This window comes from Molossus molossus, unplaced genomic scaffold, assembly GCF_014108415.1.
Source record: "Molossus molossus isolate mMolMol1 unplaced genomic scaffold, mMolMol1.p scaffold_m16_p_1, whole genome shotgun sequence".
Classification (NCBI taxonomy): Eukaryota; Metazoa; Chordata; class Mammalia; order Chiroptera; family Molossidae; genus Molossus; species Molossus molossus.
Window position 1 is genome coordinate 120,193,075 of NW_023425344.1, and position 15,329 is coordinate 120,208,403.

General features: G+C 53.4%; 1 protein-coding gene across 1 annotated transcript in view; it reads left to right on the plus strand.

Annotated features, from left to right (window-relative positions):
• CCDC33 (coiled-coil domain containing 33) overlaps positions 1-15,329 on the plus strand; it is a 120,823-nt gene that overhangs the window by 35,820 nt on the left and 69,674 nt on the right. The window contains 5 exon segments of the mRNA XM_036272295.1: positions 5,311-5,444; positions 8,142-8,251; positions 10,046-10,162; positions 13,111-13,202; positions 14,334-14,454. Of these exon segments, the coding sequence (XP_036128188.1) occupies positions 5,311-5,444; positions 8,142-8,251; positions 10,046-10,162; positions 13,111-13,202; positions 14,334-14,454 (574 nt within the window).

The window sequence follows — 15,329 nt, forward strand, 5'->3', positions numbered from 1 at the left end:
TTCACTTTGTGGAGAATAACAGCCCTGCTCATGTCTTAAGTGGCAGGCCCCCAATAGCTCAAAACCCACACAAACCAACCAGCACTGGGGGCTGGGGAGAGGGACGGGCAAGGTGTGGGATGTTGTTGATGGGCTGTTGTCTAGTGAAGGAGACCACACACTCCGTGCCTCTATCTCAGCCCCTTCTTTGAGGAGCTCCCGGCCACGTCTTCTTGCCCAGCAGTCCCGGGGGAACTTGGCCAAGGCCAGAGGACACTGACCATGGGCATAGAGAGAAGGGGGCTGGAGGGAGAACAAGGTCAGAGAGGACCACAAGCCTTGCTTTCTTCTCTGACTACCCCATGCTCCAACCCACAGACCTGAATCAGGCAGCCAGAGCCTCCCCAGACCTGCCCACAAGCCAGCTCATTCCCCTTCCTCTCCATCTATTCAAGTCCAGAAGGGTCAGAAACACAAGAATCCAGCCTTAGGCCACCCTGCTCAGATGACTGTTCCTGCCCAGGACAACTCTCCCATCCTGTCCCTAATGCATAAGCTTGGGCTCCTGGTTTGAGGAGTAGGGATTGATTTTTTTTCCGTGCTTTCCAGGGATGGAGATAGGCCTGTGGCCTGGGAGTCTGGCTGCCCCTTGACCTCCTGGAGGGTGGGGGAGGCTGGCTTTTCTGACTCAGAGGCCAGTATGGAGGGTTCAGGTAGAGGGGAACTGCCTGGCCTTCTTAGGGCAAAATGAAGCCCAGTCATGACACACCTGGCATCTGGCTTGGAGAAATCTTTAAGTATATATATATATGGTTTTTTAAATTATATTTTTAGAGAGCCCTGGCCGGTTTGGCTCAGCGGTTAGAGCATCTGCCTGCGGTCTGGAGAGGCCCGGGTTCGGTTCCCGCTAAGGGCATGTACCTTGGTTGCAGTTTGTCCCCGGCCCTGGTTGGTCATGCGGGTGGCAGCCACTTGATGTGTCCCTTTCACATCGATGTTTCCCCCTCTCTCTCTTCCTCTCTCTCCCTCCCACTCTGTCTGTACAAAAAATGGAAAAATGTCCTCGGGTGAGGATTAAAAAAAAAAAAAAAAAATTATATTTTTAGAGAAAGGGGAAGGGAGAGGGGGAGAGAAACATCAATGTGAGAGAGAAATGTCAATCGGTTGCCTCCCATACACACCCTGAACAGGGATCAAACCCACAACCTGGGCATGTGCCCTGACCAAGAATCAAACCAGTGACCTTTTGGTGCACAAGGAGATGCTCAACTAACTGAGCCACAGCAGCCAGGGCTGGGACAATATTAATGTGAACCTGTTCCCCCACCTCCAAGTTTCCCAGGTGAGTGAGCGAACAGGGCTATGGTGGACTAGGTCAAAAGGCCACGGGACCTCTCATTTTAAAACCATCCATCCAGAAGTTCTGCCTGGTATACATCCTTCTCAGTCTGCCCAATTATCTTTTTCCCTATAAGCTTCTGGGAGCATCCTTCTGGTCTTTCAAGATTCCGGGGTCTGCCCAGCCAGGACCCCAGCAACCAGAACAGACCCAAACTTGGGCCTGCTCCTGTCCCCTTTATTCTGAGGGCTGCCTGGGATTGGCACTCAGAACAAGCCAGGTGGCCTGTGTCCTGGGCTTCCAAAGACCTGCCCAAGAGGAGGGCAGACCTTGACTGTTGTTTATGCTCTGAGGCTTTGAGGAGTGTGGAAGACCAAGAGGACAGGCTGAGCAGGTGCTGGAGGTGGCCTTTGGAGACCTGGGAGGCAGCTTGATGCCTGGCAGATGGGGTGGGATCAGAGGTCGGCTACAGCATGGCACACAAACCTCTGTGGGGCAGCCTGTGCATGTGTGCGTGCGTGTGTGCGTGTGTGCGTGCGTGTGTGTGTGTGTGCGTGTGTGTGTGCGTGCGTGCATGTGTGTGTGTGTGTAGGCAGGGACAGTGGCACACAGGTTCCACCCCTGAGGTATGTGCCCTGGAGAGTGTTCAGAGGACAGTGGAGGGTGGGGGTGGCTCGGGAGCTTGTGAGCCCTCCATCAATGTAATGTACTTTTCCACCGCTGACCTCTGCTCACAGGAGCAGCCCCTGGGAACCAGACCACATATTGCCTTAGTTATGACCTCACAGAAGGACAACAAAGTCCTTCATCTTTTCTCTCACTGACAGCTGTGCTTGGGCTGGACCCCACAGGGCCACCGGGCTGGAGTTTGTCAGACACACACACAACCCTCCAGCACCCAGCCAGGCTGGGGTGTGGGGGGCGGTACGTTTCCCATCAGCTTTGGACCCAGGACTGCTGCACTGTGTCTCTGAACCCTCCCCACCATGGCTGGATTAAGTCTGAGCCCCAGGGCAGGGGGCTGACAGCAGCCCCCCAGGCCCTGCTAGAGGCCAGGCCAGGGCTCTGGGAACAGGGAGAAGGCATCAATCTTGCAGATGGCTGTGTGGAAGCAGGTCCTGGAGAGCCCCTGGGCTCTGAGACTGGCCTGGGAGACCGAGTCCCCTCAGGACCCTGAGGGTTCTAGAACTCATGTGCCCAGCTGTGGGCACAGAACAAGGACTGGGAGCAGGATGTGAGCTGGGACCCTCTCCACTTCTGTGTGGAATCAGAGGCCCCCTCTAGCTCTGCAGTTTCTAGAACAGCATCAAGACCCGGAGGAGTCAGCTGCTCCAGGAAAAGCCATTACCCTGACAGCCTCCCTCCACCTGCTAAAAGCTCCCTCTTTCCCCTGGGGCCTCACCCTTCGAGTTATTTCATCTCCACTCACCTAGCCCTGACCCACCTCTCTGGTGTTTGTCTGAGGGAAGGGAGGAGAGATGCTTGCTTAACTCTTTATATGCCTCAGTGAAGTCAGCACTCGTAGTAGGTTTCCTTGGCCTTGCTCATGGTCCTTTCTGTCTTTCTACCTGGCTTTCCTCTTGCCAGACACCAGGAGCTTGTGTAGAGAAGGGGAGGGGACAAGAGTCAGAGATATTAGGAGGATGAAAGACAGGCTAAAACCATGGTCATGGGTTCCAACCTGAATTTTGTGACTGCACTGCTTGTGACAAGTCCCTCACTCGCCCTTGATTGTCTTCTCGGTGCACTGGGAAGCCTCCAGGGGTTTCCAAATAACTGTGCATGGTGCAGGAGCGAGCTTGATGTTTGGGATGTAGAAGGACTGACTTCCTCCTTACACACCTTCCTGGAACACCCCACCTACACTTAGTGCTTCCGCAGACGAGTGGAGCTGAACATCCTGTGGGGATGCACCGAGCAGGCGGGCAGAGCGGTGAGAGGCTGCCGAGAGTCCCAAGGCCTCTGACTCTGAGGGCAGCTGTCAGGAGACAGAACCAGGGTGCAAAGCAGTAGGCGGAGGGGTGCAGAAGGCCCGGTCAGGCAGCAGAGGTCGCAGAGCCCAGGGAGGGCCCGAGGTGCGGCAGGCTGAGCTCCGAGGCCCTCCAGCAATGGTGACCTTTCCTCTCGAGCCTGGCAGCCCCTGGCAGGGTGGGCCCGGAGTCTGAGGGGGACTCCAGCCTGCTCATCTCAGCCCCCCTCAGCACTTCCCTTCTCCCCCTTCATGGGGCCCTCAGTCAAGTCCCTTGGAGAAACACCCAGGTTGTTTCATAACACAAATGAGGGGCTCTCAGGCCTGGGACTCCAGTGCATAAGAACTTCACACACTCACACACACACACACACACACACACACCCGCCCTTACAAGAACCCTAGAGGGCAGCACTATTCGGAGAGGAGGCGGCTGTGGCTCCGAGAGTGTGGGGACAGCTGGAAGACAGCTGTGGGCTCCGAACCCAGCTCTGCGGGGCTCAAACCTGTGCTCTTCTAGGACTTCACACTCTGGTCACCGCAGCCAGAGCCCCCCACTTATAAACCCAGAGTTGGGGACACAATGGGGAGACACCAGACCAGGGATAATTAAAATTAAAATTATTATCATTATTAACACTTTATGATATTTAACAATGTGGCAGGCACTTCACACATATTTCACTTCATGCCCAGAGTAACCCTGCATTTATCATCCCCATTTCACACAGAAAAGGAAGACACGGCAAGGTTACGTACTTTGCCCGAAGGCACACAGCTGGTAAGGTACAGAGCTGGGACTTGGAACCCAGAGGTCTGACTCAAGGAGCCTGCTGTCACCGCTATGCCACACTACCCCTCAGGGCAGAAGGGGAGTGCTCAGGTGACCCCTGGAGCTTGGAGACAGGGCTCCTACAAGATTGGATATCCACAGGAGTAAGGCCGGGACAAGGAGGGAGCAGGAGCCAGGCCACTGTGTCAGGCTGGCCCCCAGGACCGAGGGAGCAGTGAGCGCCGGGGGTCCAGAGGGCTTCTCGGAGAGGAACCGTCGGGCCCGGGAAGGGCCACAGGCGGGTGTTGCTAACGTGGGGCAGATTGACTCCCGTGCCCCACACTCCCTTTGGGGACTTCTGGGAGTGGGACCAAGGCTGGTGAGGACACCACCTCTGCTTCCCGCCCTGAGTGTTTGGTTAGGCTCTCCCCGCTGCAGGCTCTCCGAATGACCCCTTTCTGTGACTGCTGCACCATTTACGGCCCTGATATAAAAACTTCCTCAACAGAACAGGTATCAACTCTCTCAAGGAGCTGTTCGGTGGCTCTGGATCTCAGGGACACTTAGCCCGCAGACCTGTGGGATGCACTGGGATGCAGAGGGCCCAAGCTCCAGCCTCACCTTAGACAGCTTGGCACTGCACCATCTGTGAGTGCTTGAGGGCCAGAACCCCTTCACCCCACCCAGTGCCCAGCTCCAGGTGCCCAGCCAAGGGCCCAGCACACAGTGGGTCTGCAGAAGGCAGTAGCATGTGTGGGCTCCATCCAAAGGGTTCAGAGCTGGGGGAGCTGGGCTAGGCCTTGGGAATCTGGGCCAGAAGCTTAGGGGAGTGAAGGGCAAAGGTGAGGCCAGCCAGGTAGCATTATACAGCCACCCTGCCCAGAGCCTTCTCCCACCAAACAGAACCTAGAGAAGATGGTCAAGACAATGGTGGGGGGTCTGTGTATACAGCACGGTGCTGGGGGCTCTGCACTGGCAGGGGCAGGAGGTCAGACAGGCAAGGCGTCTCCCGCTCTCACCCCACCCTGAGCTCTGGTGCCTGAGGCCATGTGAAGGCCTCAGAGGTGGCCAGCGAGACAGTGGAAGAGAGACGCGGCTCCCTCTGGGCCTGGGATGACACGGGTGTCTGCCTGGGAAGGATCTCTCTCTGCTCTGTCCACTCTTTGCCTAGATTTATGGACTGTGGAGCTGGGAGGGGTAAGGGGCAGGAGGACAACCCCCTCTGACTCAGCCTGTCCCTGCTCTCCCCAGGAAAACCACGTCTGAGGAAGCAAAGAACCAGAACTCCAAGGCAGTCACATCTGTGACCTCGGAGCCTAGCAAAGCCCCCACCTGGGGGGACACAGTCACACTGGAGGTCCAAGCTGAGGATGTGGGGCAAGAAGGTGAGGCAGGGGGCTGGGTGGGCCTGGGGTGCGGGGGAGGGAGCAGGAGCGGGCTCCGTCTCAACTCAGCTGGAAGCCACCTACCTTGGGCTCAGTTAAAGCACTCTAAAGAAAAAAATCATAATACTGTCATGCCTCATCTACCCAGCCTGCTGGAAAAATGAGTTGTCCTACATAAATGAATTTTCCAGACAATAAAAGTTTATCTTCTTTATGACCATTGTTATTTCCACAGTTGTTATTACTGCATTTCCCACTGGCATGGCACATTACAGCTTCCTGGCAGACCCCCAGGGATCGCTCAGAGGGGTCACACTGCCAGGAAGAACAATGCTGCTCCCATTGCTTAGATGGGAACACTGAGGTTCAAGGACCTTAAGTAACGGGCTCAAGCTCAAGTACTCAGTAATGGAGGACGGAGGACTCAGCATTGCATGCTCTCACCATAGGTCCCGTGGTCTAGCTGTTTTCCTAGAATGGTTCCTTCTGCTGCCTTGTCCTCCCCGGGCACTGTCCACAGTCACATAGTAGTGTTCCTGTGCTTCCAAGGGTTGGGGTCTACCCTCACGGAAACCACCCGATAACCCTCACTCCTCCACCCCCAGAAGCCTTTCCAGTCGCTACAAATTCTAACACTTGACAAATTTGTCTTGACAAACTCTAACGCTGCAGGCAATTTAGGGTGCATGCATGTGTGTGCACACTTTTGCTTTCTCCACTGGGGCCTGAGCAGGCAAGAGCTCAGGCTGGGCTTCAGGAGCAGTGACTGGCTGATGCCAGGACAGCCGTGGGCGCCGGCCTCGGGCACGGTCAGCACGCACCCACCGGTGCCGTCGGTGTCTCTCGCCTCCTGAGGCTCCCATCCCATAGGTGTCCTCTCAGAGTGGAGGCTTTACATCTCTCCTTGAAACCTCACCAAACCTCACAAGGGGCAGAAAGCTGGCTGCTCTGAAAGCCAGTGAAAGGGGAGAGAGGAAAAGATGGAAGAGGGACACATATAAAAGGGAAAGAGGCTTGTTCTGGATCAAGCCAGAGGGTTTTTTTCCACTATAAAGGGATATAGATGGGGCTGTTGGGAAAAAATGTGAAAGAGGAGGAAAAAATTGACCTAGGACTTCATGCAAACGCAGGTGTGCATCTGTGTGTATGTGTCTTTTTAAATATCTGCATGCTGGCTCGTGTGTGTGTGTGTGTATGTGAACATTGTATATGTGCAAAAATGTGCTTGTGACTGCCTGTAGGCATGCTTGTGTGTGTGTGTGTGTGTGTGTGTGTGTGTGTGTGTGTGTGTGTATCCATGCATCTATGTGGCTGATAGAAAGTTTGGGGTTGTGGTGAGTGAACCTGGACTGGGATCCTGCCCTGGGCTCCACACATCTGGGGTAACACAAGAAAGGATGTGATGAGTGGCCTTGGGCCTGTCTGTGCAGCAGAGAGGGAAGCAGGACTCACTGTAGGAGGGACAGGAGGTGGGGACCTTCCTGGGAAGGCAGGGAATGTTGTCAGACACCTCTTTGCAGATTGAAGTAGCTGGATGCTTGTTGGAAATGGTTGCTGTGGTGATGTCTGCAGTGAGGGGGGGAGGGGGGATGGCCAAGAGGTGGGGGAAGGGCAGGAGGTAGCTCAGTGATGTGTTAATGAAAAGCAAAGGGGAGTTGCAGACCCTGTACCAGGGCAAAAGCAGGCAGGGGAAAAAAAATGACTTGCTGGCCACGCAAAGGACAGGTGGGAGGTCGGGGGGCATGGTGCCCAGAGAAGCAGCTAATGAAGCATGTTTGTAGCATAGAGACAGGAACAGGAAGGGATGGCTGTGAACCTGGCCTGGGATCAGCTCATCTGCTGGCTGCCCACGCCAAAGACTGGGGTAGGGGAGAAAGGCAGGGCACTCAGCCCTTGTTTAACTGCAGCAAATTCTAACCGAATTTGGGGCCTCAGGGGCCCATCTACCCTTGTAGCTTTAGCTGGAACACTGGAATCCCCGACTGAGACTTTTCAGGCTGCTCGGGGCTGGGTGAATGTATAGAGTGCTACAGATGGGTAATGAGGAGGAACATAGTGACAGCTATGAGGAGTACTTACTTAGAATTTTATAGCTTGAAAAACATATTCCCCTCCCTACAACAAAATTAGGAGAGGGGCAGGGTTTTTCTTTTCTTCAGAGAAAGTTTTCTAAGTGGTGCATCATTCTTAGTGTTTAGTTCTCATTTACTTGGAGAAGACTTTTATTGATATTTGTACTGACAATTTCTTGGGCAGATCTCTCTTCCCCATGTTCAAAATGTGAGAGATAATCCCTGCCTGAGGAAGAGATGAGAGTGTTTGTGACCAAGGGAAGGAGCCTTATTTCTGGAAAGGGGCGCTACTCCTGCCTGTGTGTCTCTGTGCTCACGTGTGTCTGTTGCCATGGGGGCTGGGCTCAGCTCTGCACATGTTCATCCCTGGGCTGGGACTTTCTAGACCACAGGCGAGAATTGTGTCTTTGGGTTCTAGCAGTACCTAACATAAAGCCTCGTCTTGCACAGGGACTTAGACAGTGCGTGTGCAGTGTGCCTGTGTGTGTCCCACATGTGTGCGTGCACATGGACTCCTCAGCGTGGCCCCTGCTCCCCACTCTCAGCAATGTCTCTCACCGCCGTGGGAGGGATAGTGTTCAGTTAAGCCTGTTCCTAACCCTGTGCTCACTTTTTCTCTCTCCAGATGTGATCATTAAGGTGGTGGACAACAGGAAAAAAGAGGAGCTATTGTTTTATCAAATCCCCATCAAGTACCTGCATGTCTTTCACCCCTACCACTTTGAGCTGGTGAAGGTGAGTCAGAGCCCTGGGCTCTGGCCCACATGGGCTTAGGACAGGCAGAGGGAGAACCCCCAGCTATTCCCTCAGAGTGATCCTGGGCATCCATGCCCACCCTGCAGTCTAACCAATCTAGGACCCTGTAGGGCTCAGGAAACACATCTCCTGGCAAATAGACAGGAATGATATCCACAAAATTTGGAATTCTCCAAATTTATCTTCATAAATTGGCATAAAACAACTACCACACTAAATGAATACACCAACTGAAGATATATTCTGATTTCATATATGTTGAAAGAGTGGGAGTATATCTAAAAATGAAAGCAATACAGTATTTACAAAGTACCTGCTATGTTCCAGGTTCTGGGCTGGACAGTACACACACCATCTCTAATCCTCAAGATGAATTATACTTTGCATACATAGGACTGAGACGCAGGAGAGAGGAATCCTCTCATCCTGGGTCACAGAGCAAGTGAGAAGCAGAGTCAAGGGTGAGTCCAGGTCATGCCATCTCCTAAACCGGTTCACCCTGTGCTTCCGCCACATGTGACCTTGGCAGGAGGAAGCCCGAGGAGAGTGGGGATATGGAAGATGAGGTGTTCTCTGGAATACACCCGTCTAGTGAGCCTTAGGCTCCTCATTTTATGGCCTGAACCTCCCAGGCCAGCTCCCATGACTGTCCCCTCTCCCCAGTGCTGATTGGTGGAAAGGAGAATTTAATCTCTCATTGCTCAAGTACTGATTAAGCACCTACCGTGTGCCAGGCACTGGGCCAGAGGACTGCAGAGGCATCATTCCCTATCCTCCACTGTGCACCCAGACCCCTACAGAGGTTCAGAGTAAAGAACAGTGCGAAGCTGGATTGCTTGGGTTCCTCTCTCAGGTCTTCTGCCTGCCAGCTGTATATCCATAGGAAGCTGCTTAACCCCCAGGCCTCCATTCCTCATCAACAAAATTTAGACAGTATACCTCCTAACATGGCTTTTTGGAGGATCAAGTACAATGATTAGCATAAAGCACCTAGCAAGGTGCTCAGCACATAATAGGTGCTCAGTTCAGGCTAGTTCCCTTCCTCACTCCCTTCCCCAGGCTCTGGTACTGACCTCCTCAAGCGACTTCTCAACCATGAGCTCAGGAGCCTGCACGATCCCTTGGCCCCAAGGAGAACCCCACACTGAGGGCCTCAGGATGAGGCAAGGAAATGAAACCCAGAGAGATTATTGACTCACCTGGAAGACTCAGCACTTCAATTGTAGTGCTGGGAGTATCACCCAGGCCTCCTGGCTCTCTGTCCAAGCCTAGTTATCACATCTTTTTTTTTTTTTTTTTTTTTTATCCTCACCCAAGGACATTTTTCCACCTTTTGTTCAGGTAGAGCGGGAGGGAGAGAGAGGAACAGAGAGAGAGAAAAACATCGATGTGAAAGAGACACATCGAGTGGCTGCCACCCGCACAACCGACCAGGGCTGGGGACAAACTGCAACTGGGAACCAAACCCGGGTCTGCTCAGGACCGCAGGCCGACGCTCCAACCGCCGAGCCAAACCGGCCAGGGCCTAGTTATCACATCTTTACCAAGAGAGCTTGCAGGCATAGTCCTTGTGAGGGCGATGAAATATTCAAATAGGCAGAGGAAGATTTATTATATTGATCTCTTTGGAAGGCCTCACAGGAACCCTTTAATTATCAGCTCGGCGCCCCGGTGGAGCAATGCCAGTGCCTGTCTGGGGACAGCTGGATTTATGGCCAGGTCTGCTCAGTCAAGATTCTTTTTGTGTGTCTTCTTCCCTGACCCTGTTCCCAGCCCACAGAGACTGGGAAAGCTGACGAAGTCACTGCCAAGACCCAACTGTATGCAACAGTTGTCCGGAAGGGCAGCTTCATCCCCCGCCAAGCCGGCTGTAACCTGACAGCTCTGGAGGTGCTGGGCTGGGCCCTTGGGACAGGGCAGGGTGGAAAGGGGCCAAATTTTGACAGGCTCCAGGCCCGGTTCTTGGCCACCTCTGGTCAGCCTGACAGCATGGGGCAGAGGTGTCTGGGGAAGAAATCAAGAAGAGAAAAGCAATCAGGCCTTTCAAAATAGCTCAAATGGTTTGTGAAGACTAACCCTGGGATGGCAGGGATGATGGATGGAAATGAAGATAAATGATGCCTAACATTTTTAGCAATTTCAGGCATACAGCCCTGCTCTAACCTTGCCTTTCTTCATTCTGCTCCTCACACACCATGCAGGGAGTGCTGCAGGGAGGATAGAGGCCCCCAAAACCCAATGTCTGTCTAAATTTCATGGGGACAGAAAAAGCCCCCACCTTGGCTCACATCCTCTGATTGTTTCTCTCCTGTTCTGTCTGTCCCTCCCAGAGTGGTGACCCTTGACCGGGGGCCTACATCCCCCAAGCGAAAGTTTTAGGGTCACCCTACATTTCCTTGAATCCTATTTCTGAAGAGCTTTGGCTAGTCTTCTAATTAGGTACTCATCCATCCATCCATTCATTCGTTTGTTCAACAACTATTTATGGGGCCTCTTCCATTAGCCAGACCAGGCCAGGTCCTGCTTCCACACACACCCACCACCATTATTTTCTACACCTAAGCCTTTCACAGCCTTAGGAGGACTGACTAGCAATGCTCCAGGAAGCTATAGTCCAGAGACTTAACCCCTCTCCTTCCCCCTCCACCAGTCTTCAAATTGCCCAGGAGAGACAGATTCTAACCTAGCCATGGCCTGAGTATGCTCAGGGTAGAGCCAGGAGAGCCCAAGCTTTCAGCTTCTCCTGCCCCAACGTGGGTCATCCGACCTGCCTCATGACACTGCGCTGGCAGGCAAGAAGCGCTCTTCAGTCCCATTTCACAGCTCAGGACATGGAGCCCCAAGGGTATGTGAGCACAGATCTCCTGGCCCACACGTCTGCTTCCCCACAGCCACCCCTTGGATGCCAATACGTGCCCCACCCTGGAGAGTCAGGGCCGCTCTGCTCCCCAGGACCCTGCCCACGCCCCTGCCGCAGCATAGATGTCTCCCTGTAGGCTCCTGAGGGCAGACCAGAGAGCACAGCCGGAGAAGAAGTTGCTCCTATTACTCACAGGGCTGTCATGAGCAGGTGTGCGTGGGCAGCTATCTCATTCAACATCTGACCATTCAGCCCAGAACACTAGTAAGTTAGTCTCCCCCCTTTCAGATCCCTCTCTTTGCCCTTACACTTGTTGGAGTCCCTGTAAGCAATAGAACCTGACAGCGATTCAGTAAAATCCCTCAGGCCCAGGCTCCCACCCCTATCCAAAGTTTGAAATGCCATCGTCAGAGATTTCATAATTTGTATTTGGTTAAGAGGTTCAGTCTCCAGAGGTCCCAGTGACAGTCAAAAGGCCCTAAGCACTATTTTAAACCCTTATCAGCTCACACTTGTGTGCAGTTTGCTGACAGCCAGCTGAGATGGGTCCTGACCGAAGGGCTTAGGAGAGGATGCCGGGGGTGGAGGAAAGGAGAAAAGTGAGAGGGATCCAGAATTAGTCCCTACTCCTACTTCGACGTATTCTCCTCCCACTGAAGACCAGAGCTAGAAAGATCAGGGAGAGAGGATGGTCAACCCCTCCATGTACAAGTTAGGACACTGAGGTCCAGAGTGGGGCAGGGACTGCCACAGTGACAGAGTGACCCAGACTTAACGAGTGGCTGAGCTGAAGTAGACCTGTAGCAAGGATTCCCACCCAGCCCCCAAGACCAGCTCAGCCCCAGCCCCTCCTGGAGGCCACTGCTAGTCTCCTCCTTCCCCTCTCAGGTTTCTGGTTCTGTTTCTCTCACACTCATAAACACAGGTAGCCTCTTCTTCCCTTTCCTCCCCTTTTCTCCTTCATTAATGGCGCTCATTTATCCCACAAACACACATGGGGCTTCTGCTCTGAGTCAGGTGCTTTTGCTAAAAGCTAGAAATACAGCCGTCAATGAGGTAGACATTGTCCTTGCCCCTGTGGAGCCTGGGTTATAGTCAAATGGACAAAAAATAAACAAGAAAGAAATTAGAATAAACACAAGCTATGATGAGTGCCATCCAGGGCTGAGAGAATGGGCGGGCTACTGAGGAAGAGTGGTCACAGAGGAGAGGTGACACTTAAGCTCTAAAGGAAGAAAAGCAGCTAAGCCACTGAGTTAGTGGGGGTGGGGTGGGGAGTTTAGGCAGAGAGATCAGCGCATACAAAGACCCTGGGGTAGAAATAAGTGGGACAGTTGAAAGTGACACAAAAGAGGCTGGAGGGAAAAGAGGGTGGCTAGAGGGCTAGTAGATGTGGACCAAGGAGCAGACAGGCCAATGTGTGCAGGCTTTGACTATCATGGCAAAAATTATGGCATTTATTCTAAGGGGTGGTCATTCAAGCAAGGAATGACATAACCCAGTTTATTTTTAAGAAAGCAGTTTTTGCCACTGTGTATCATATTGCCTGGGAAAGGGGATGGATTAGGGACAGGAATAGAAGCAGAGGCCAGTGAGGGGTCAGAGAAGTAAAAGGAGCCACAGGAATCTCAGCTGGGGGGTTTTGGGTAAGAATTGAGGGGAGAATGGGAGCCCATAGTTGGACAAGGGGTGAGGGCCGGAGCCAAGTCAGAAGCTGCCTGGGATGGCAGTGGAGGTACGCGGAACAGATCTGCGCCTTCTCTCCCGGCCGGCCTGCGGCCTGGCTCAGGGCCTGAAGGACAGCAGACTTGAGCAGAAAAAGACCCTAGTGAGGCAGGAGCAGGCAGGAGTAGGTGTAGAGGTATGGAGGCAGGAACGAGCCCAGTTTGGGGAAGAAAGCTGGCAGGCAGGCTAGCTGATCATGTCCCCGAGAGGGCCCAAAGCCGCATGATGGTCACCTGCCTCCTCTCTTCCCAAGGTCTTTCTTCGGGGAATCAACGAGCCCCTAAGCAACAACCCCAGCCCCATGGTGGTCATTGCCCGGGTGGTTCCCAACTACAAGGAGTTTAAGTGAGTAAGGCCCAGGTGGTGTGAGCAAGGAGGGAGGGGAGGGCAGAGGACAGAGGAGGGGGATGGCTAGAACCCTGCCCTCCCTTCAAGCCTCCCCATTGGGACTGAGTTCTCAGGAAGCTGCCCACAGCCCCTGGAAAGGGACAGCTCAGACCCCTTCTGAGAGCAGACTGGGGGGAACCAGCATACACAGGAAGAAAGGGGATCCTCAGCCCTTCTAAATCTACCTCCCCATCTCATACCCACCACTAGAATTCAGAGCCAGAGTGGTTCACCATTTGGTGGTTGTCCCAAAGGAGGTGGCCTAATGGTCATTTCAGAACTTCATGACCTTTAGCCTTGCCTAGAAGTCCCCTCCCTTGCCCTCCTGGAGGTCTCCCTGGCTGCAGCCCCAGCTCATACCCTTCCCCCAGACCTCTTTTTGGGTTTGGGGAATTCACAGACCTCAGGAGGGAATTAAGGCTAGTTCGGCCACTGGAGACCATACAGTGCGACGAGTTCCCCCATGAGCATGCGCCCTCTGTGACAGCACCATCTCCTGGAGCCCTTTGCTTCTGTCACTCACTTTCATGAACTCCCTCACTCACCTGCACCACCTATTGAATTCTGACAACCTGTGAGCCCTCCCTGCTGGCTGGAGGAATGAAGATAACTGATGAGCTGAGTCCCAGCCCTCCTATGAGCTCAGAGAGTGCGCCCTGAATCCCACCCCTGCAGCCTCCATGCCCCCAAGCCTAAACCAGGATTCCCACCATGGGGGTGGGCCATTCTGGCAGGGTCTTCCAAAGGTGAGACAGGATGCAAGGCTCATTTTAAAGATAGGCAGCTGAGGCATTTAGATGTGGCCAAGTGAGTTATGGGGCAGCTCCGACACCTCCTGAGAGCAGACTGGGGAGTTATGGGGAAGGAAACCTGGAAGCTGTAGCCCATCCCCTGGCAAAGACGAGCTTTCCCAGTGCCCCAGCTAGTGATCAGAAGGATCAGGGCCTGTTACCTGTCCTGGGTAGGCCACTGCATTCTCTCACATCAACCCCAAGCCCACTTGGGGGCCTTTGGCTGCCAGGCACAGTGCCAAGAGTGCTGTATGCCTGAGGCACTCATGTCTTGACCCCTGTCTCTTTGCCTCCCCAGGGTCAGTCAGATGAACAAGGACCCAGCCTCCCTGGGGTTGCCCATCACCCCACTCTCCTTCCCTATTCCATCCGTGATAAACTTCGATGTTCCTCAGGTCAACAAGAACGGGTGCCCTCAGGTATGGCTCTTTCCCTCCTTCACTCTCTCACTGGTCCAGACCTCGAGTAATTCACCCACATGTTCCTTCAGTCAGCCACTCAGTCAGTCAGTCCTATCCACTTGACTATTGAGTTCACCGGGTCCCGCCATGTGCCCAGGGGTGTGCCATCTGTGGTGTGTGGAAGCTGCCCACAGGGAGCTCTCAGCCTGGTGAAAAGGGTAAACATCAGCACAAGATAATGTATAATCTAATAACAAACCAGGCGGGACTGTCAGAGTTGTAAACATCAGAGGAGAGAAGACAGAAAAAGACAAATATTGTGATTCCACTTACCTGTGGTACCCGGAGTAGGCAAATTCAGAAAGACAGAAAGTAGAATGGTGGTTGCGAGGGACTAGGTAGGGGCAGGGAGAACGGGCAGTTAGTGTTTAATGATATAGTTTCTGTTTGGGATGTTGAAAAAGTTCTGGAAATAGTGGCTAAAATGGTACATTTTTTGTTGTGTGTATTTCACCACAGTAAAAAACTTGTTTTAATCAGGTGACAGGGATCTGAAGCCTGGGCATCCAGCTACAAGACTTGAGTTTTTAGTAGGGAGGGTTGCTATAGGGCAAGCAGGAACAGGAGTACAGGTGGCAGGTACGGGCGCATGTGTGGGTTGGAGAGGAGGCCAGTGTGTCTAAGTGTGTTGGGGAGGGGTGTGCAGACAAATGGCCAGATTCATCTTTTCTCATGGTCTACACTTCAGCAGGAGCTTGCCCCACAAGATGGTCCCAGCATTCCTAGGGGCCTTAAAGAAGACAGGGGTGCTTGGGAAGTCCTTCCTGTTGTCTCCCCACCGATGTTCATGCCTGACATGGCAAATACAGAATAAGGCACCCTTCAGAGCCACA